This window comes from Mirounga leonina, unplaced genomic scaffold (assembly GCF_011800145.1).
Source record: "Mirounga leonina isolate KUSES-001 unplaced genomic scaffold, KU_Mleo_1.0 Mir_493, whole genome shotgun sequence".
Classification (NCBI taxonomy): domain Eukaryota; kingdom Metazoa; phylum Chordata; class Mammalia; order Carnivora; family Phocidae; genus Mirounga; species Mirounga leonina.
The window spans coordinates 1,677,642-1,700,518 of record NW_023270780.1 but is presented as its reverse complement, the minus strand read 5'-3'; the positions used below and the strand labels follow the sequence as shown (position 1 = coordinate 1,700,518).

The following is a 22,877-nucleotide window of genomic DNA, read 5'->3' as shown; positions in this document are numbered from 1 at the left end:
GTGAATATTTCACTAGCATCATCTTTAAGGAATCAAAAGGGAAGATATTTCTCTTCTTTAGATTTAAACCCTGCAGTCATAAGAATTTCCTTACTTTTTTTTCTTTTGTAGTACCCTTTCCAGAGCAATCACGGAATACAGACTATTTAGAATACCTGTTCAAATTTGCCACTAGTTTCTACCATAATAAGAATACCCTATTTCCTATGTCTCTCATCAACTTAGCCTAAGTTTAAAACATCCATCTGGGATCTCTGTTGCCACTTTTTTTTATAGGCACAATGTTTCAATTCCTGCCCTTGGGATCACTCTCTTTTTACCTTAAATCTACTCAATTTCTGTATTTTTCAGCAAATCTGAGATTCTCAAGTATAAAACCACAAAACTGGTATAGGGACAAAGACTGCCCCAATCAGCTGGTACCCTTCCTACTTGATCCCTTTCTAACTACTTTCGCTTGCATCTTGACTCTTGGCTCTTTCCCATTAAAGAATTCCACTTCTCTTCCTTGAGATCTGGTGCTGGTATTTAGAGTCCCTGGCTTGACTCTTAGCTCTCCCTTGAGGATGTGGCTCAGATCTGATCCAAGATTACTTTGAGTAGATTACTTTGCTACTTTTGATCCCTTAGGACCCAACCCATGACTCAGGTCAGCGTTCCAGCTAGGCTTACCTATTTCCTCATGAAAGGAAACATGTAGGTACAAGCTGAGTTCTTTCTTCTCTTTCAGCTATGTAAGTCCTTGAAGAGGAAGGGCATTTTTGTCTGCCTGGATCCCACATTATCCTCTGACTTATTATTTTTTTTCAAAAAGATTTTATTTATTTGACAGAGAGAGATACAGCGAGAGAGGGACTACAAGCAGGGTGAGTGGGAGAGGGAGAAGCAGGCCTCCTGCCGAGCAGGGAGCCTGATGCGGGGCTCAATCCCAGGACCCTGGGATCATGACCTGAGCCGAAGGCAGACGCTTAACGACTAAGCCACCCAGGCGCCCTATCTTCTGACTTAATTTTGAACATTTCACTCATGGCTACATGGTCATGGTCAACTTGACCAACAGTGGTATATGTTATATTGAGATTCCAGGGTACTAACCAGAGAAGAGAAAACAATCCGAAAGACTTCTAATTACACAGCAGGTATCTGCTACACGGTGGTATTTATATGTTGGAAATATGAGTGAATTACATAATGAACTTCTGGTTTCTCTTTTCTTATGAAATTTTATGAAATTTTCCATAACCCTTGAGACTTTCAAGAGAGAAAAGTATATTTCACATAACAATGGCTGAGTAAAGAGCAAAAGAAAACTATTGTCCTCTTAAGATAGGATTCAAACACAGAATTCACTGAATTCTAACATTCATATATGCCTAATCAAGGAATAAGAAAAGCAAAAACACTCTCTCTGAAGGTTAAGTTTCAAAAAGGAGCTAATGTTCACTCAAAAAACATCAATTAAAAAACAATTCTTTTCTGATATTTAAAGATCCTTCCATTGTTTTGGGCAACTTTTCTATTTTCTTCTACCAAAATTATGATGAAGCAGCACAAGAACAAATTTTTATAATGACTTAGTTATACCACTGTATCAATTACAGATGAAGTCAGCAACTAAAAATAGTCTTTATTTTTTGTTTTAATTTAACCTGAAGAATAGGAACTCTACCTTGTTATCTGCTATCACATTAATGTAGTAAAATCATCAATGACTAGCATTAATAATCCAGCAGATTAGAATAGCAAGATGAAATTCGCAGAAGCCTTTAACATGCTGATATGATAAAAAAAAATGAGTCTTAACAGTTTGAGAGAACAGTGTTATGGGACTATAAAGAGCTTATCTAGAAGAAATTATAGAAAGTAGGCAGGACCCAATTCTACTGACTGGTAAATACATCTGAGTCAGTATTCTTTTCCTTAATGACTAGCCAACATAAAATTTAGCTTTGCTGTAGGTCTTCTGCTGGTCAACACTGTCTGAAACACTGGCTAAATGTTGGTTTAGAGAGAAAATGATCATTTTTATTCTTAATTGGTGAAAGTAAAATTGTCACCTCAATGTGTCCCAAACAATTTTCTTATGATTTTAATGAGAAGCAGAAAACCCTTCTGAAATCTGGGAGAGAGAGAGATCCGAGGTGATGAGTAGATTAGAAAACAATATCCTAGATGTCATAGAGAAAACAGAATGTATCATCAAATAATAATATGGATAATGTGACAGTTATTACTTATTGAATGTTTTAAGTACCAGGTACCATATTAAGTGCTTTACATGTACTAGCTCACTACACCCTCACAAAAATCTTTAAGGTAAGTACTGTAATTTTTCCCCATTTTACAGACAAAAAGACTAAGTGGTAATAATTTTCAAACCCAAGCCATCAAAGTCCCAAGCTCTTAGCCAGTACTCCATACTGCTTCAAACAGAACTCTTCCTCTTAATTTTTCTAAGAAGTATTTATTGAGTCTTTATATCTTTAATAGGATGATTTGAGGCCTTTTACCCAAGGTCAGGAAAGAAGGATATAAAAACAGACTAATTCTTCCTTCTAAATGAAAAGCTATGACATGACACACGATGGGGGAAAACTGCTTACTTTCTGAAGATATTTCTCTTCATGGCATGAAAAAAATATCTTCCTCACTAATCAAATGAGTCTTTTCCAAGGCTATAGATATGTTTTAATGATAGTACATTGCAGTTCGGTTCTAGTGAAAATTCTTCTAAATCAAATTTTTGTTAGCCTGTAGGATAACTGGTTAGAAGTGGCAGTCATTTATATAAGTTAATTTTTAGCAATATATGTATTTTTTTCCTTCATCATGATATAGTTACTATTCAATAAAGCAAACGCCATCTCTACTCAAAAACCTCAATTCATTATTTCATGACGTATTATCTAAGGTCAAGCCAAGGAATGCTATAACCCTTCTAGGGGTCAGGCCCCTGGCATGTACTCATTATCAAACAAAAGCTCCCTTTATAGACTATTTAAATCATGTTGCCAAAGAAATCCTTTGTGGTGGGGGAGTCCAAATCAACGGCTCACTGTAAAACCCTAATAACATGGGCAAGAAAACCTTCAGAGGATAACTTTTTAAAATATAAAGTGGATCACAAATGGAACTCATATTTTAAAGTATCTATTTTTTTCTTTTAAAGTGAACAAGAAATAAGGTTTCAGGCAAGGAATTATAGTAAACTTGTCTAACTGCTTTCTGTATGGTAGAGAAATACAAATAAAGATACTAAAACTGGCTAGTGGTTAAGTTTGGTTCTTTTGTTTCAAAGGGAAAAATAAAAGATAAACAAGGAAATTTACATTTAATTACAGGACAAAATTTTGTTTTTATTTAATAAGAAAAGAAAATTTATTTTCTTGGAAAAAATAAAAAGTTTTAATAGGAATACTTTTATTAGGCCCACAAAACTGCAAACTGTTATTAAGTACTGCTTCAAGTAAGTTGGTCAAATTAAACAGATTGCTATACATCTTTATAAAGGAATACTACTTAGTGATTAAAAAAAATGAGTGTTTAGGTTCTGATCTGGAACAGTCTCTAAGATACACGGTTAAGTGAAAAAGAAAAATGCAGAACTATGTGTACAGTATGTTATCATTTGAATTTTAAAAAGAGAGAAGGAGATACACACCCTCACACAGACTTGCGCATATACAGAATAACTGTAAGGATGCATGTGAGACTAGTAACAGACTGAGTTTTTACTACATACCTCTTTCACCAAGAACTTATATCATCTATTTAAGAATTAGAATTCAATACAATTAAAAAAATAATAAAATCAGCCTGAAAGTTCTTTGAAAGGTTTTAGAGCACAGGGATAAAATTCAGTGTTGATAGAAGGACTTTTCATAAATATAAAGCAAATAGAATCTTCATGATTTTCAAACTGATGATGTTTTCAGAGGAAATCTTAATAAACAGTAAAACGTAACAAATTGTAAATCCCAGTAAAGACCTCGCTATAACTAGAGCAACCACAGGTGGGTGGATTTCTTTGCTTTAGTTGTACCATATATTTAAAGCATTATGTTTAGAGGAAGGGAACAACATTTACAAAGCACCTATCATATGTGAAGCATTTTACATATCTCACTGAATCCTGGTAAAAATCTAGAAGTTTGAAATCTTTATCCCTGAGGTTTGGGCAAAATAAGTAATATTTTCTCAAAAAAACTTTGGTATATAGAGACAGGATAAAAGCCAGGACAGTCTGGCTCCAAAGCCTGTGTTGTTTCCATTATACCATGCTGGCTTTATTTTATAAAGTCAAGTCGAATTACTGCAGGGAAAGAAAGAGACTAAGTTGTAGAATATAGGGTCCTACTAATAAGGAAATGCACTTCTTATGGTGAGTGCCTTAGAAATGGCTACCTCCCAAAGGACCCTCATTCCCAAGTGACTTATTGCCAGTGATACCACACTGTCATTTCTCAGGAACCTTGGAATTATCGAATTTGTTCTGTCTTGTTATCCTTATATCCAACCTGTTGTTAAATTGTTTTCTCCCTTTGAACTGTCTCTCAGATTTGCCCTTACTGTACATTTTTAGTACTATCACTGTGAGTCTACTAGCCCAACGTCAGGTTTTTCACCTCCAAAATATCCTTACTAGATTAAATTTCCTTAAATACTGCTTTCATCGTATCAACTTTCTACATATGGCCCTACAATGGATCTCTCTGCTTATCTCAGCAAGTGCAAATTCCTCTTACAAGCTTCTTCATAAACTGGTTCCTGTTTACCAATTCAATTTTATCTCCTATTTCTCTTCCACACCCACTCTCCAACAGGTCACACTGTTTATTATTTTCTGCATACTTCTGCCTCTTTGCTTTTGCTGTTATCCCTGACTGAAATCCTCCCCCAGATTCTATTCATTCTTGATGGCCCATCTTAATATCACCTCTAAGGAACTGTCCCTAATAACCTCAAATCTAATTATAGTCAGCATCACAATTTTAACTTAATTAAATATTACCTTGAAACACCGCCTAAGTGCTCCTTGTGCTTTAGTGTTGTCCCTTCAACAATACTGTAAATTTCTTGAGGCCAGAGTCTGATGATGTCCCTTTTCTTCTAAAATACTCTGGAAGCTCTCAACACTTTAAGATTAAAGCCCAATCTCCTTTCAATGTCCATAATCAGGTTCCAGGTTGTCTTTCTGGCTTATCTAAGACTATTCCTCATCTTGTACCCTGCACTAGCTACACTGCATTATTCTCTGTTCCCTTAATTTTTCTCCCTCCACATCTCCATGCCTGCATTCTCTCTGCCAAGAATTTCCCCTCTTCTCTCTGGTTGGTGCACTTCTACTGTTTGGTGCCCTCCTCCTTATTTGTCCAGACCCAAATCTAATGTCATCTTCTTCTTTAAGAAGCTTCATCCTTAGGGGAAACAGTTGTCCTTCCTCTGTATTTCCATATCCCTTTGTAAATACCTCTAGTAAATAGCACTTATAGCATGGTAATTCTTGGTTTAAATTTCTTTCTTCCCTACTATATAGTGTGAGCTCTTTGAGGAAAAGGATGATATCTCTTTCTTCTTTGTACCTCTGGATCCTTACAGCACAATGTACATGTAGCAGGCATTTACATGTTCATGGAACGAAGAGCAGGTGTTCAATAATAAAAAACTTAGATAATGCATTTTAATACATACTGTATCTTTAAAATCTTCCTTACAACACTGTGAGATAAATATCATTACACCTATTTTACAGATGAGGAAACGGGCTCAGAAATTAAGCCAACAGCTCCAGGTCACAAAGCCAGTAGGTGGCAAGTGGCTAAAATGCAGATCTTCTGATTTTAGTCTAGTATTCTTCCTGTAGACTACGATGCCCTCCTAAATACTCAGTTAATTGTCTGAACCCTTTGCTATTGCACATTCTTCTTCTCCTGTGGTTCTTGAATCTATCTTAAATAAAATTAATCTGTGTTCTTGTCTCAACTCCTTGTTAGATTATAAATTCCATGTTGGTGAAGAAGGATTACTTGCCTTTGTATCTCTTGCTCTGCCTGGCACAGTGCCTTACACATAGTAGGTGCTCATCAAATTGGACTGAATAGATACCTGGAGAGCACTAGAATGGTCATTTTGACAGGCCAGTTCTTGCTCAACTTCTGAAACCTCCAGCAGATTCCGCTCACTGACCAACCGAGACAGCTCTCCAACCACTGTCACATGCTTTGACACAGTCCCAGACATCTTCTTAAACTGTGGGTAATTCTCAACAAAGGCCTGCCATGGGAAAAACAGCAATTGGGGGTTCTGTTATTTCTTGACCGAGGACAGACATGCACGAAGGGAAAAAATAAGCAGGAATTGTTCTGCCCAGACTAAGGCATCTACAACTTTCAATCCCATGGCATTTTGTTTCTGCTTAAAAAGAGAAGAACTGGTACATGTCAGTAGACTGACTTTTTAAATAGTCCAAATGTGACTGAAGAATGGAAAGAAGCACATGGCTTGTTATGAAGTTTTCACTATATTGTTTCCTAAAGAGAAACAGTACAGAAAATTATCTCAAACCAGACAAAATCAGGCAGAAATCAGACTGAGAATATTCCAGAAATGTTGCTTACATGAATAGTTCCAAAGTCTTGCATGTTAGTCATCCATGAACATGTTCAATTTACCTTCATGTCTGCTATTGATTCTAGTTTTTGCTGTTCTTTTGGTTTCTTCTTCTGAAAGTCTTCCATGAGATTCTTTATATTGCTACCAATCTCAGCAAAGTTCAGGTACATATTCTGTGAAAAAGGAAATTGGAAACACAGTTCTATCAAAGAGTCTGACTTTCAGACCATTTAAAAGAAGAAGTGAAAAAGAATCCCGAAGGCAGAATTGAAGGGCAAGAAAATTCCATTATAATGACCAAATCTGGACATTGGCCAGGACACTGGTGATGAATACCATTACTATTCTCACAAAGGGCTACAGAAGTAAATAAATTGGGTTCTAATTTTAAAAGTACAAAGCTAAATATGTGAATTCTATGAAGAAAAAAAAAACTGTTAAAGGGTCAGAATCCAAATCTTCCGCCTTCTTTTGAGATGCAGTTTATCTACAGGATGCTCTATCATCCTTCCACATGAAATCCCATAACTATTCTCATTCGAACAAGTCAATACTGGCCTTCTTACATAACAACAACTAAAAACAATTTAAAAAAATTTTAACCACCTACGTTAGCATAGAATTCATCGTTTTCAGCAGATAGGACCACCTCTCTTAAGTCTTTACTGATCCCCGGCACTCTGGAAAGATCAATCCGATTGTTGTTTATGCCCAGTAGTTCATGGACCATGGCCTGATATGTCCACTAAATGAAGAATTATGACAAAAAAATTGGTAACTGACAAACATGGAAATAGTAAATGTTGAGGAAAACAAAAACTGGTAACATTCTTAGCAACTAGTCTTCTTTACATAGAGGTTCTTTATTTAGTTCAAGTTTTATTAATATTTTGTGTTCTACTCAGCATTAAGACTCATTGTAATTGGTTAAACTAAAGGTCAAAATACTTTTAGATTTTATACGTTTGGAAGAAGGGCAGCAAGATTAATATTCCTGATAGAAAGAAAACAAATTAGGTCTATCATTAGCTCCAGTTTTTGCCTGTGAATTAAGAGTATATTTTTGGCTTCGCAGATAGGGCTACATGGGTACTGCAGTTACAAGCTGTACCATTTCCTGTACGTTTCTGTGGTTTTCTGCAGCATGAGAAGTGTGTTTTTACAGATCTGAGTGGTGCTATATTTATCCTGGGAACACTAATATTATCAGAAACAAACCTTGTGAGTTGATCAAAACACACATATTCAGAAGCTTTGCCTCTGAATCCATTTTATTTCATATTTTTACTTAATATGAATTGTGAAGAAGGATTGGTTTCCATTCTTCAAAATGTGAACTTATTTCGTGAAAATGGAAAGGAGAAACCCTAAATTTTGCCTTCTCACCATTTATGGAGAATGGGTTCTTCTAGTCATAGGTCCATTATACAAAACTAAGTATTTTCCAGCATATTACTTTCTAAATCTAGAATCTAAATGCTAGAAATATTTATATACTTTTACTTCATCTTAAGCAATCTAGATTTATTAAGAAAGAACTTAAAGTTATAAAAGAAGGTGCTTCATTTCCTAAAATACTTGCCAAATGAATCCTTAAAAAAGCAAGTTTCAGGGGCACCTGGGTGGCTCATTTGGTTAAGTGTCTGACTCTTGGTTTTGGCTCAGTTCATGATCTCACGGGTTGTGAGATAAAGCCCAGAGTCAGGCTGTGCTCAGCAAGGTGTCCACTTGAGATTCTCTGTCTTTTTTTTTTTTTTTTTTTTAAGATTTTTTATTTATTTGACAGAGAGAGATACAGCGAGAGAGGGAACACAAGCAGGGGGAGTGGGAGAGGGAGAAGCAGGCTTCCCGCGGAGCAGGGAGCCTGATGCGGGGCTCGATCCCAGGACCCTGGGATCATGACCTGAGCCAAAGGCAGACGCTTAACGACTGAGCCACCCAGGCACCCTGAGATTCTCTGTCTTGACCCCCCTCCCTCTCTTTCTCAAATAAATAAATAAAATCTTAAAAAAAAAAAAAGCAAGGTTCGTGGGGGCACATAAAATAAGTATAACAAAATACTTATGCTTCCATAGACAGCATCCTGTGCATGCTTCTACCATTAGTACTTACTCTATAATTAAAATGATCAGTTTACTTCTCACCCCATTGGATCATGAACTCTTTGAGAGCAGAGATTGCATCTTTTAGCCTTTTACCTCTAATACTTTTTTTTTTTTAAGTAGGCTGCACACCCAATGTGTAGCCCAACATGGGGCTTGAACTCATGACCCTGAGATCAAGACCTGAGCTGAGATCATGAGTCGGACACTGAACCGACTGAGCCACCCACCAATACTTAACACAATACCTGGCAGGCACATAATAGGTCTTTAATGAAATTAGTTGAATGAATGGTTGTTTTTCTCTGGGTAACAGAATTAGAGGCAATCATTTTTCTTTCTACTTTCTTATATTATCAAAACTTCTTTAGTGAACAGATATTACTTTGTATTTTAGGAATATAAGGCTATCCTATTATAGAGAAGCTGCACTCCACAGATTTCTCCTAGCATTAACATGATTATAAGCTGGGAAGAAACTGAAATATAAACTATGTCTTTCCCTACGAATTCAAAGTCACTATTAATAAAGCCTCTACTTTGTGTAAAGTACTGTTCTTTTTTTTTTTTTTTTTTTAAAGACTATTTATTTGACAGAGAGAAACACAGCAAGAGAGGGAACACAAGCAGGGGGAGTGGGAGAGGGAGAAGCAGGCCTCCCGCCAAGCAGGGAGCCCGATATGGGGCTCGATCCCAGGACTCCGGGATTCATGACCTGAGCCGAAGGCAGAAGCCCAACAACTGAGCCACCCAGGTGCCCCCCCAGTAAAGATTTTTAAGTCAGGAGTAGTAAGATCAGAACTGTGCTTTAGGAAAAGTGATTTAACAACATTGTTTCTATGAGATACATTAGAGTAGAAAGAAATTAAAAGAGGGGAATCAAGGCCTTTCTGTTTCAGGCATCTTGGACCTTGTGGAGGCCTGCTGGGAACAGGACTCCTAAAATGATAAATATGCCTGGAAGGCTGTGGTTCAAGGTCATTTTTTGCTGGCAATAAGCAGGATCTCCAGAACCAGAGGGAGCACACAGCTCTTCTTAAAATTGAAGGTGTTCATGCTCAAGATAAAACTAAGTTCTAATTAGGCAAGAGATGTGCTCATGTGTTCAAAGCAAGGAATAACACAGTGACTCCTGGTGGCAAACTGAACAAAACCAGAGTAATCTGGAGAAGGTAACTCATACTCATGGGAACAGTGGCATGACTCATGTCAAATTCTGAAGAAACCTTCCTGTTAAGGCCTCTGAACACAGAACCCATGTGATGCTGTACCCTCAAGGATTTAAACTTATTGAAAAGCAAATAAATAAAAGTATAGATTTGATCTTTTTTTTTTTTGATTTTTTTTAAAGATTTTATTTATTTATTTGACAGAGAGAGAGATAGAGAGAGCAGGAACACAAGCAGGGGGAGTGGGAGAGCGAGAAGCAGGCTTCCTGCCGAGCAGGGAGCCCGATGTGGGACTCGATCCCAGGACCCTGGGATCATGACCTGAGCCGAAGGCAGATGCTTAACAACTGAGCCACCCAGGCGCCCTAGATTTGATCTCTTATAAAAAAATGAAATAAAAAATAAAAGTGAGGAATTGGTAGATGACTATTTCAGTATTCCTTTAAGAGATTAGGGTCTACACAAAGGTAATGGCAGTAAGAATGGAAAATTGCAAATAGATACTGGAAAAGGAGAAGCTAAATCTAGAAGTTGCCTTGATCAGGTGAAGGTGGTGGCAGAAGGGAACAGGAAAGATGAGGCAGAAGAAAGAGCCAAAGGAAGACCATGGTTGGAAGAATAGAGATACCAAAACACCAGGAAATACAAGGCAAAAAAAAAAAAAAAGCTGAAAATAAGGAGGCAAATACATGGACGACACTGTTCATTTCCACATCTGCATTTTGATGAATACCACTTGAAATCATGCTTCTATTATGCTAATAAAGGGTTCTGCACCTGGTTTAGCAATGGGGTGATGGCATCATCACAACGATCTAAAATAAGGAGCAATGGAGGCACCTCAGTCCGCCGGAATTCAAACAGTTCATATTCTTTAGTTATTACCTGCTGTGGATGTGAGAGAAAGATGGTTTGGTCAACCAATTAGTTGCAGACAGAGATGACATAAACAGAAAATTAATACATAAAAAACACATTTAACAACAGTTCTTTGCACCTTCATAGGCCTTCCAAAAAGGATTAAAGGCTTGACAAAGTTTGGTAGCATCCTGTTTAAGAGGTTAGGATTTAAAACTCCATTTTACAAATGGCTTAATTGGATCAAAATAAGTATTTAACTTATTTAGCTTGCAAATGTTTCTGGAGTTAAGCCTAAAAATTTTAGCCCTAATTTGTTGCTTTTGATTTTTTATTACAAAGACCTCCCTCTTTGCCAGTAAAACTAACACGTCACCTCCTTGGTTATAGAAAAAATAATTGCTATAGTTTCTGAAATATGATAAGGAAATGGATGGTCTTCATGCTTTGGAACTGGGGATAGGGAAAGCCATACCTTAACACATTCTGCAAGTCTTTTTGCTGCTTCTGATGAAAGCTGGTAGCGAATCATGGGACATTTCTTCAGAGATAAAAGGAGAGCTGTCAGTCCTTGAGTTGTTCTGGATAGCTGGGCTGGATCCCAATTTCGACCCTTTTTGTTAAAAATGTATATTCAAAGAAAATATGTGAATTTTTTCTTACAAGTCCAATTACTTGCTGAATTAACTCCCACCTGATAAATAAACTTATTTTTTTATCCTTTCCTTCCATACCTGGCAGCAACCCAAAATATTGAGGGAAAACAAATGTGGATTCACAGCAATATAATCACCATAAAATTCCTGCAATCAAAGCATCAAGATAAGTCAGTCATTTCATAAATTCCAACTGTATCATATAGTAATATTTTCATATGTGATATAATACTATGTGATATAATCAAATTTGAGGAAATGCAGATGTAAAAGAGATACAAAAATTGATCAATTGAGTAGCAATAGTCAATGTGGAAGAATAAATTATAAAATGGCAGCAATTATAATAATCATTTAAAAAACAAAAAGTTGTAGAAGTATGTATATTACATTTCTGGAGACTTCTGTGTATACTTATCAATTAGTAAAAATAAGACACTGCTATAGGATATACAATGTTACACACAGATGAAAAAGAACTTTGCTGTCCAGTGCATTCTTTTTTTTTTTTTTTTTTTTGGTCCAGTATATTCTCATGAGGGAGAATATGTTTTAAAATAGGTCATTCTTGGGCGCCTGGGTGGCTCAGTTGGTTAAGCGACAGCCTTCAGCTCAGGTCATGATCCTGGAGTCCCGGGATCAAGTCCCGCATCGGGCTCCCTGCTCAGCAGGGAGCCTGCTTCTCCCTCTGACCCTCTTCCTTCTCGTGCTCTCTGTCTCTCATTCTCTCTCTCTCAAATAAAAATAAATAAAGTCTTCAAAATAGGTCATTCTCTTTTTTTTATTATTATTATTCATTTATCACCTAGCACATCCTTCTGAAAACCCAGAACTTGTTAATTTGCTGCCCTATTCTTCACTTAGGTGATAAATGTATTCAGACATTTGTGATAAATGTATTCAAGAACACTAAAGTTTTTAAGAAGTAAAAGGTAACATGACATGTTCTGATGTGATGTATTATATAGCATGCAGAATATTCAGGAGTTATCAATGACAAAAGTCTACTTTTTACCTCCCAGAGCAAGATAATCACAAACAGAACTTTAACAAACCTCTTTCACATCCTTTACTTCCTATTCTTTTCCAATCACACATAGCCCTGTAGATGAACATTCTTATAATGTGGTTCATAAAACTAGCATAGAATATATCTGACTCTATTCCCATCCCTGTGAAACCCTCCCTACCCATTCAGTAGGATCCAGTACCAGTCCAATCTCCTTATTCCCACTGACTCCTTTAATTCTGTTCCCACCCAATTTGATACCTCTTACAAACTTTCTAAGTATGAGTATAAATAGTTTGGTGGAATGCACATTTATAATGTCTGATCAATAGCCTCCCTTTTGAGACAGTACCTTTCTTATTGTTAGACTCAAATCTTTAAAATGGGCCAATATAGGAGATGTGTTGAGGACCAATATGTTTACCTGAACCTCAGCCACAACTTCCTGTTCATCAGCTTCAGCTAATGACTTCACATCACTCTTGCTGATCACATTACTGAAATCTGAAACAGACATATGAGTTGTGGCTGACTCAAAGGAGATCACTTTTGCTGCAATTAGACATAAAAGAGCCTAATGACTAAGTGAAGCTTGGTATACACTGTGGTATATGTCAAAGTCAAACACCTTCAAACTGAAATGAGTAGTACAAATATATTTAAATCCATAAATTCATAATAATACTTAAAAAAAAGATCACCATGTAGGCATTGGAGGATGCCAGGGAACCAAGTCATTATGCTGAAAATAGCAAGTAAAGGGAAAGAAGTGAGTTTTTATTCTGTTATATACAAACTGTACCACAGATAACCAAATAGTAGATGAGGGGAAATTTCTCTTTATGGAAATATTCCAGCTAAAAAACAAAGAAGGAATGATCATGATAGAATTAAAACATCATCATTTTTATTAACCACTAATGAATCAATGGATGGACCTAGGCATTGAGCATCAATTGATGCTAATATCACAATAAGAGACAATCAAAGAAAGCACACAACACTGACTATGAAATATTCTTCCCAAGAAGAAATCAAATCTAAATCTAATTAAGCTTCTATATCCAAGTACCAATTTCCTAAAGGATAGAGGAATATTTCATTTATTTGGTTTTTTGTTTGTTTATAAGAATCATTTATTTATTGTAGAGAGAGAGAGAGAGAGAGCATGCATAAGTGGGAGGGGAACAGGGAGAGGCCGAGAGAATCTCAAGCAGACTCCACACTGAGCGCAGAGCCTGGCGGGGGGCCTTGATCCCATGATCCTGACATCATGACCTGAGCCGAAGTCAGATGCTTAATGGCTGAGCCACCCAGGTGCCCCAAGAAAAATCATTTTTAAGAATAAATTTTTAGTGGGTCGCCTGGGTGGCTGAGTCGGTTAAGTGTCTGCCTTTGGCTCAGGTCACGATCCCAGGGGCCTGGGATGGAGACCCGTATTGGGCTCCCTGCTCAGTGGGGAGCGTGCTTCTCCCTCTCCCTGCTGCTCCCCCTGCTTGTGCGTTCGCTCTCTCTCAAATAAATAAATAAAATCTTAAAAAACCAACAACCAAAAAACCCTAAATGATTGTTTTTAGGACCCACATTTAGGTGGTAAAAATATAAAGAAAAAGCAAGTAAAACCAAGAGTCAATGCTTAACTGATTGCACCACCAAGGCACCCCAGGAAATTTTAAACTGCAAAGAATATGTTAAACTACCCTATCGGGATGCAATCAGCAAGATGCAGGCTGTGAGAAATTTTAACAAAACGATATAGTTTCCTCAATAAATAAATTGCACTGCAGAGAGAGAGATCGAGAGAGACAGAGAGAGAGAAAACACCTATAGAAGATTAAAGGAACTTAAACAACATATCAATCAACAGCTTGTGTGGATCTTATTATGATCATAATTCAAATACAAAAACAGTGAGAAAACCACCAAAACAAAACCATAAGAGAATTTGAAATTTGAACACTGAGTATTTGAAAATAGGAATTTTTGTTCATTATTTGGATATGTAAAATAATGGTATTTTATTTTATTTGTTTTTTATAATAATGGTTATTTTATAAAATGTGTCCTTATCTTTTAGAGATGCATACTTAAATATTTAGGGATGAACTCATATGACGCCTTAGATCTCCTTCAAAATAACATTGGTGGGGGAGTAGGTGGCAGTATAGCTAAAACAAGATAGGCCATGGCAAAGCAACTTTTGAAACTGGGTGATGGGAACATTGGAATTTATTATACTATTTGTATATATTTGAAAACTTCCATAATAGAGGTTTTTTTTTAACAAAGGAAGGAGGAACCTATTATACAATATATTTAGTAGACATAAAAATACAAAAATAAAATTATAAAAAAATGAGATGAGCAGAAAGCCAGTTTAATGTTGATATAAATTGTGCTGAAAATTTGTAATGGATAAAATCACTATATACAAACTCATTTAGTTCATTTTAATCAAATAAAATTGTGAAATTGATTGCTTTACCCAAGTTCCAAGAGTCTATTTTTCCTAGGCTTTAGTGCTACTTTAATATATACCATTTTTTTCCTCTACTTCATAGAATCACAGTGCAGATCAAACAACCTTTAGAACCAGAAGAATAGACATTAGATTATTGGTTACTAATCTCAACTGCTGCCTCAAAAAACTCTCTTTAGAGGAAAAAGGAGTCTTTCATCTCATGACCTACTCAATTTTTAAATGAGAGACTCAGCACAAGAAGTGATTCCATTATATGTCTACTTAAATTCGACAGCACAAGGAATCTCTCATATATTCCTACACACACACACACACACACATCACTAAGTAAAAGTTTCTACACTTTCCTAAGCACCTAACTTGTGATCAGACTAAAAATACTGTAATGACTACACACTTATCAGAATGGCTAAGACAAAAAATAAGGGCAACACCAAATGCTCATAAGGATGCAAAGAAACTGGATCACCTGTACAATGCTAGTGGAAAGTAAAATGGTATGGTCACTCTAGAAAACATTTAGCAGTTTCTTAAAACACTAAACATGGAACTACCATATGACCCAGCAATTGCTCTCCTGGACATTATTTACTACAGAGAAATAAAGGCTCAGGCTCACACGAAAACTTGTACACAAATGTTTATAACAGCTTTATTTGTAGTGGCCAAAACTGAAAACAACTCAGATATCCTCCAATGGGTAGTTAAACAAATTGTGGTATATCCATAACATGGAATACTACTCAGTAATAAAAAGGAATGAACTACTGATACATGCCACAACCTGGATGAATCTCTAAAGAATGCTGAGTGAAAAAAGCCAATCCCAATGGGTTATATACTGTATAGTTTCATTTATGTAACATTCTTGAAATGACAAAATTATAGAAATAGAGGACAGATTAGTGGTTGCCAGAGGTTAATAAGGGGATTGGGTGGGAGGGAAGTGGATCTGGTATAAAAGGGCAATATGAGAGATCCTTATGAAGATGAAAATGTTTTGTATCCTAACTGTATCAGTGTCAATATCCTGGATGTGGTATTGTACTATTAGTTATGTGAGATGCTACACTGGGGGAAATGGGTTTAAGAATAAATGAGATCTCTGTATTATTTCTTACAACTATATGTGAATCTACAATTGTCTCAAAATAAAAAGTTAAATTATGAAAGAAAGCCTGTGACTATAGCCAAAAGGAAAAAAACCCAAACAAACACTAGGGTGGAGGAAAGTAATAAAATTGCCAATTTTTACCTCTTGAGGTTGTTGTAAGGGCTAAATGAAATAATATATGTGAAAGTTCTTTATAAAATACTCTTATTACAAATGTTAATTTTTGGTACCATTATTTAATTGTAGCATATAATGTAGAAAGTATGTGTATCTTGGAGTATAATCTAAACCCTAAAACTCCAAAGCCTTCAAGTAAGTTTTAAAATTTTGCAAATGCCCTACATACTGAGAGTTAAGGTTTGTCCTTGGTTTTGGAAATGGCACCAAATAAACTAGACTTACTAATCCCATAAAGATCAATAATGACATCTAGAGGAGAATGGATGTAACTTCCAAAGCAGAATGTATTACATCAAGAAAGATCATATAAAATGTATAGTAACCACAAACCTAGTTTATTTCCAGAACTCTGCCCTCCCCCTAACCCCCCAAAAAGTTATGTACATAAGAGATACCTACTGGATGTCTTGTACTTTCAAGCATTACATAAAGTAGCAAAAAGAAATGGAATGTTTTCATCTGGTATGTAAGTAAATTTCTGCTTTTCCAACAAACTCAAGCATATCCTCCTCCAAGTAAAGAAATCAGCTTCTATGCCTCAGTTCATAAAAGTATAAAATAGGAATAAGTATACACCTTTTTTGTTTTGTTTTGTTTTGTTTTGCAGAGGTGGGATGTGAAATTTGGCTACTTGTAATTTTTGACTTATAAAGAATCTTGATAGGCAAAGTAAAACTTAAAAAGTAATTTTTACCTAATCCATCAATTATATAGAAAATCCCACTTAGCTCTCTAAAATAACATTGCTTGGGGGCGCCTGGGTGGCTCAGTTGGTTAAGTGGCTGCCTTCAGCTCAGGTCATGATCCCAGAATCCTGGGATAGAGCCCCGTGTCGGGCTTCCTGCTCAGCAGGGAGCCTGCTTCTCCCTCTCCCTCTGCCTGCCTCTCTGCCTATCTGTGCTCTCTCTCTCTCTCTCTGTCAAATAAATACATAAAATCTTAAAAAAAAAAAAAAAAAATAAGGGGATGCCCGGCTAGCTCAGTCGGTAGAGCATGAGACTCTTAAAAAAAATAAAAATAAAAAAATAAAATAACATTGGTCGTAAGACTTTTTTTTTTTTTTTAAGATTTATTTATTTATTTACTTATTTGACAGAGACACAGCAAGAGAGAGAACACAAGCAGGGGGAGCGGGAGAAGGAGAAGCAGAAGCAGGCTTCCCGCGGAGCAGGGAGCCCGATGCAGGGCTCGATCCCAGGACCCTGAGACCATGACCTGAGCTGAAGGCAGACGCTTAATGACTGAGCCACCCAGGCGCCCCTAGCTAGTTTGTTCTACTGGACACTTCATATCATCAATAAGTTAACTGAATCAGTCACTATATGAGTCTGATTTTTTTGTCCTTTCAAAGTATTAAAAGTCTTATGACCAGGGGCGCCTGGGTAGCTCAGTCATTAAGCGTCTGCCTTCGGCTGGGGTCATGGTCCCAGGGCCCTGGGATGTAGCCCTGCATCCGGCTCCCTGCTCCGTTGGAAGCCTGCTTCTCCCTCTCCCACTTCCCCTGCTTGTGTTCCCTCTCTCGCTGGTCTCTCTCTGTCAAATAAATAAATAAAATCTTAAAAAAAAAACAAAAAAAAAACACCTAGCTAGGGTACACTTACATGATGGAATAAGTGAAATAATATACTTACAAATAAAATATATACTGTATTTTGGTCTCCGGAGCTCTTGAATCAGATAATCCACATTCTCCTAGAAAGGAAACAACAAATAAATAATATGTAAGAACTGTTTAAGTGAAAAAATAATAAATACTGTTCATTGATTTATTTAAGTATTTACTGAGAGTCTACTGAGTGCTGAGGTCTAGATTTAAGTGTATGTTGTGGGGATGAGGGCTGAAGGTGAAAAAGAGATACATTAAATATAATGATCAGGAATCATCTATAATATTAATGAGCTGCATTACCTTGGCCAAATTAAGATTTAAAAATATTAAAAATACAAATGTTGAAGTATAACATAAAACTGAAAATAATTCTGCAAATTTGCCTCAGGCTGCTTATCTATAAATTATTCATCTAATCAATATTCTTAGATAGAATATCAAAATGCATCTAGTTCTTTAAAAACCAACATTCAAGAAAAAATACACTTAATTGTATTCACTTTGGCTTTTAACTTATTGGTACCTAAGACTGTACAATTGTAATGTTTATAAAGTATTTGCAAACAGCAGGCTAAGACCTTTCATATAATTACATTATTTAAAAACAAAATATGGGGGCCCCTGGGTGGTTCATTCAGTTAAGCGTCTGACTTGTGATTCTGGCTCAGGTCACGATCTCGTGGGTCATGGGATCAAGCCCAGGGTCAGGCTTCACACTCAGTGGGGAGTCTGCTTGGGGTTCTCTTTCTCCCTCTCCCTTTGCCCCTCCCCCCACTCACATTTTTCTCTCAAATAAAATAAATAAATCTTAAAAAAATAAAAATGAAATATTAAATTTAGAAGTAAAAAAAGTTGATTTTTATATGGTCAAAACATAAGAATTTCAATTACATAAGATCATAATGCAGGTTTTATCTATTTTTGATACTATTAACACATAGTTAAATTTCAATATGAATTTGGTCCCCAGTCTAAACATGATATGAAATACAGTTTTGAACGTTTAAAAAAAATCATACATTTCCTAAAAGAACTAAAAATAATATAAGCAATACATATTGCTTGTTAAATGGGAAAAAAGTTTTTTAAATTGTCATTTAGATTAAAAAAATACATTAAAATTAACTTTATAACATAATCTTAAAGAAAAATCGTTTTTTAAAAAGATTTATTTATTTATTTGACAGCGAGAGAGACAGCAAGAGAGGGAACACAAGCAAAGGGAGTGTGAAAGGGAGAAGCAGGCTTCCTGCCGAGCAGGGAGCCCGATGTGGGACTCGATCCCGGGACCCTGGGATCATGACCTGAGCCGAAGGCAGACGCTCAACGTCTGAGCCACCCAGGCGCCCCTTGTTTGTTTTTTTAAAGATTTATTTATTTATTTGAGAGAGAGAGAATGAGAGACAGAGAGCACGAGAGGGAGGAAGGCCAGAGGGAGAAGCAGACTCCCTGCTGAGCAGGGAGCCTGATGCGGGGTTCAATCCCAGGACCCTGGGATCATGACCTGAGCTGAAGGCAGATGCTTAATGGCTGAGCCACCCAGGAGCCCCAAGAAAAATCATTTTTAAGAACACATTTTATATATATATACATATATATATATATAAAGAGGTTCTCTAATGAAAATTATTAGGAAATGATGGACTAGATGATCTCTAAGATTCCTCTCAGCACCAAACTTTCATGAGCTACAAACGTGAAAAACTGGAAATGACTGTAACACAGTATTAATGTATTCATTAATTCAGGAACTATTTATTGAGGTCCACCATGTAGCAGGCACTGGAGACATAACAGTGTGAAAAAACAGATACCATCTCTACTTTCATGGAGCTTACTGCTGGTAGTTGAGACAGATATTAATCAAACCATATAAAACTTCAACTACGACAAACAAAAGGGAGAAGAAGATGGTGCTGTAAGTGCTTATAAGAGGGGGGTGTGACTTGGACAGCAAAACCAGGGAAGATTTGCGGGAGGAAGTAAAGAAGTTCCAAGCAGAGGGAAGCACCTGCGCAAAGGTCCTGTGGCATGATGGAACAAAGTGAACTGAAAGATTAATGTGGCTAAGAGCAAAAGGGGGAATGGTTTGAAATAAGGCTGTAGGAATGACAGGAACTAGACCATACAGAACCACAATTAAGGAGTTTTGCCTTTAGCATAAAAACAATGAGAAGTCATTCAAGGATTTCAAGTGGGGGTGACATGATCAGATTTGTATTTTAAATTTTTTTTTTTTTTTAAGAATTTATTTATTTGACAGAGAGAGATACAGCGAGAGGAGGAACACAAGCAGGGGGAGCAGGAGAGGGAGAGCAGGCTTCCCACAGAGCAAGGAGCCCGATGCGGGGCTCGATCCCAGGACCCTGGGACCATGGCCTGAGCCGAAGGCAGACGCTTAACGACTGAGCCACCCAGGCGCCCCCAGATTTGTATTTTAGAAAAAATATAATACACAAGCATGATAAAAGAGTGCATTGGAGTTGAAGATCATGAATATAAAGAGAATATACAAAATAAGGTTGAAATAGTATAGGAGTTTTATAGGAAGACTCAAGCTAGATTTGGAAAATGATGGATGAAAATGGACAGAAGGCTAAAGAACCTTTAATTAGGGGAAGAGAACGAATAGAGAAGAGAAATGAGCATGTAGAGGGATGATAAAAAGGTGCAGTTGGCAATAGTGGAGGAGCAGAGATTGGACATAGGAGGCTGGATACATAAAGGCAGACCAAACCAGCTAAAGGAGGGATTTAAGGACTGGGCTACTAAAGATTGATTTAATCATGGAAGTAAAATTGAGCCATTATATGTTCCTGTGCATAGATATGAATAAAATGATACAGACTCAAGATATTGGTGTAGGTGCATAAGTATATAAGATTAAGCAGCAATGGTGTTCAGTGTGATAGGTATGGATGTTAATTCAGGAATTAAGTGATGTGGGTCTCTGCTAGGATAGTTAGTGGCTTGGGAAATAGCTGGGAACCTAAAAGGCATCTTGGAGGAAAAACTGTAAGGAGTAAACTGAGATGTGGAAAGCAGGAGAATCAAGGTTATAACTCTGATGAACCAGGTTAATTATGATACCATAAATGATAATACAAATTTATTTTGCTTTCTTTTTTTTTTTTTTAAGATTTTATTTATTTGACAAAGAGAGACACAGCGAGAGAGGGAACACAAGCAGGGAGAGTGAGAGAGGGAGAAGCAGGCTCCCCGCTGAGCAGGGAGCCAGATGCGGGGCTTGATCCCAGGACCCTGAGATCATGACCTGAGCCGAAGGCAGACGCTTAACGACTGAGCCACCCAGGCGCCCCTTATTTTGTTTTCTTAATGCTTTCTTTTTTTTTTATTTATTTGACAGAGAGAGACACAGCGAGAGAGGGAACACAAGCAGGGGGAGTGGGAGAGGGAGAAGCAGGCTCCCCGCAGAGCAGGGAGCCCAATGCGGGACTCGATCCCAGGACGCTGGGATCACGACCTGAGCTGAAGGCAGTCGCTTAACCAACTGAGCCACCCAGGCGCCCTGTTTTCTTAATGCTTTCATATCAGAGTGTTCTGTATTTGCCTGGGCAAATGACAGCTCAGTACCTACCTTCGTAGGACGAAGAAAACAAATTGCTTTCAGGTGTTTCATGATCTCTCGATTTTGAGAATCAATGCGTTCAAAAAGGTACACTTCCTTCTGAAGAATCTCTGATTGTGTGTATACCATACTCACTATGCCAGTCTGTAAAGAAAAAGCTTTAACTAATATTATGCTAGTCAAAAATAATATAAACAATCAGCAACATCTAAGACTTAAAATTTTTTTCATTAATACTTAGCTGGATAATGTAAATATTAACATATGTAACATTTACTGAGCATCCAGAACATGTAGGTAATGTACCAGGATGAAAAGCATGTTCTCTCTGAACACAGACAATCCATAAATTTCAAAAAGAAATTTTTTCCATCACCTTAGAGTGTTTTTTTTTAAATAAATCTGTGACCAACAAATAATAATCTGTTATCTCAGCTTGAGCACTAACAGCTTTATTTTAAAAACACAACGGTGACTGGAAATAAAAGTCTTCCAAATGTTCTGTCTCACATATTATTTCTTGCCAAAGACATTTAGAAAAGGACTTCTGATTCCAATAAATTGTTCCGGGTAGAAGAAAGCTCTGGTGGTAGTTAGAGCCATTTACACTGAAAACCTGCTAGACAAGCTTTATACGACCTCTCAGTTCCACACAGCACTGACCCTCGCTTCAAAATCTTTAATTAAATACCAAATCTTACAGTGGAGTGGGAGTAGCTATTATAAGGGAGGGAGAGGTTCCTCACAAACAAAATACCGAGCAAAAGCAAACTCACCGTCTCTTTATCCATGAGGAGTACTTTCATACCCGGTCCGCTGTCCTCTATCATTTTGGAAACGTACTGTTTCACAGCAAAAACCACGTTCATGGTGGCGAATTGACAGGTTAACCCTACAGCCCTTCCCGCCCCCTTTTCTCTTGCTAAATTAACCCCCGGCCTTTTGGCCGGGTCTCAGCGGCTTCCTCCCCGCCCGGCTTCGGCTTCCGGAAGTCCGGGCAGCTCCTACGGTGCTGGGAGTTGTAGTTCCGCTGCGCGGAGCCGGCGACCGAGCCTCCCGGCTGAATGGAAAAGTCCGGCTGAGACCCTCCCCCCCGGGTCGCAGCGCTCGGAAGTGATTCTCTACCACGTCCAGCCTGGAGCTGTTTGAGGCCCGGACTCAGACCCCGGCGGGCCGTGGGTCCGGGGTGCCCCGGCTGCCCCCGAAAGCCTCTCCTGCTGGCTAGGGGAGAGACTAGCCGCTCGCGGCGTGGAGGAACTTGGCATCAGGCTGGCGTGGAGGCAAGAACCGCAGAGTGTAGCCGTGGTCACTATTTGCCATTAACACTTTCTTGGGTGGCAAGTGAAGGATTAAGGGAAGAGAGCTGGCGTGATGGCTCCCGGCCGCTCGGGAAGGTCTAAGAGATGGTCGAGATTCGTCCCCCCCCGTTTCATCGTGTCATTGACAAGGCGAGGACAGTACTCCTGCAAAGTGAGGCCCGAATTGGTTTTCTGAATG

General features: G+C 37.6%; 1 protein-coding gene across 2 annotated transcripts in view; it reads right to left on the bottom strand.

Annotated features, from left to right (window-relative positions):
- VPS45 (vacuolar protein sorting 45 homolog) overlaps nt 1-22,349 on the bottom strand; it is a 67,704-nt gene extending 45,355 nt beyond the window's left edge. Inside the window, exons 1-10 of one of the 2 annotated variants that reach the window (XM_034989910.1) lie at nt 22,157-22,349; nt 21,390-21,524; nt 17,814-17,874; nt 12,831-12,910; nt 11,476-11,544; nt 11,217-11,354; nt 10,661-10,771; nt 7,223-7,357; nt 6,672-6,785; nt 6,106-6,273 (exon numbers count right to left, since the gene is read on the bottom strand). In XM_034989910.1, the coding sequence (XP_034845801.1) occupies nt 6,106-6,273; nt 6,672-6,785; nt 7,223-7,357; nt 10,661-10,771; nt 11,217-11,354; nt 11,476-11,544; nt 12,831-12,910; nt 17,814-17,874; nt 21,390-21,524; nt 22,157-22,249 (1,104 nt within the window). In that variant the 5' untranslated portion in view covers nt 22,250-22,349. The remainder of the gene's footprint in view (nt 1-6,105; nt 6,274-6,671; nt 6,786-7,222; nt 7,358-10,660; nt 10,772-11,216; nt 11,355-11,475; nt 11,545-12,830; nt 12,911-17,813; nt 17,875-21,389; nt 21,525-22,156) is intronic. The other variant, XM_034989911.1, reaches the window with a different exon arrangement.
- Nucleotides 22,350-22,877: the final 528 nt, after the last annotated feature.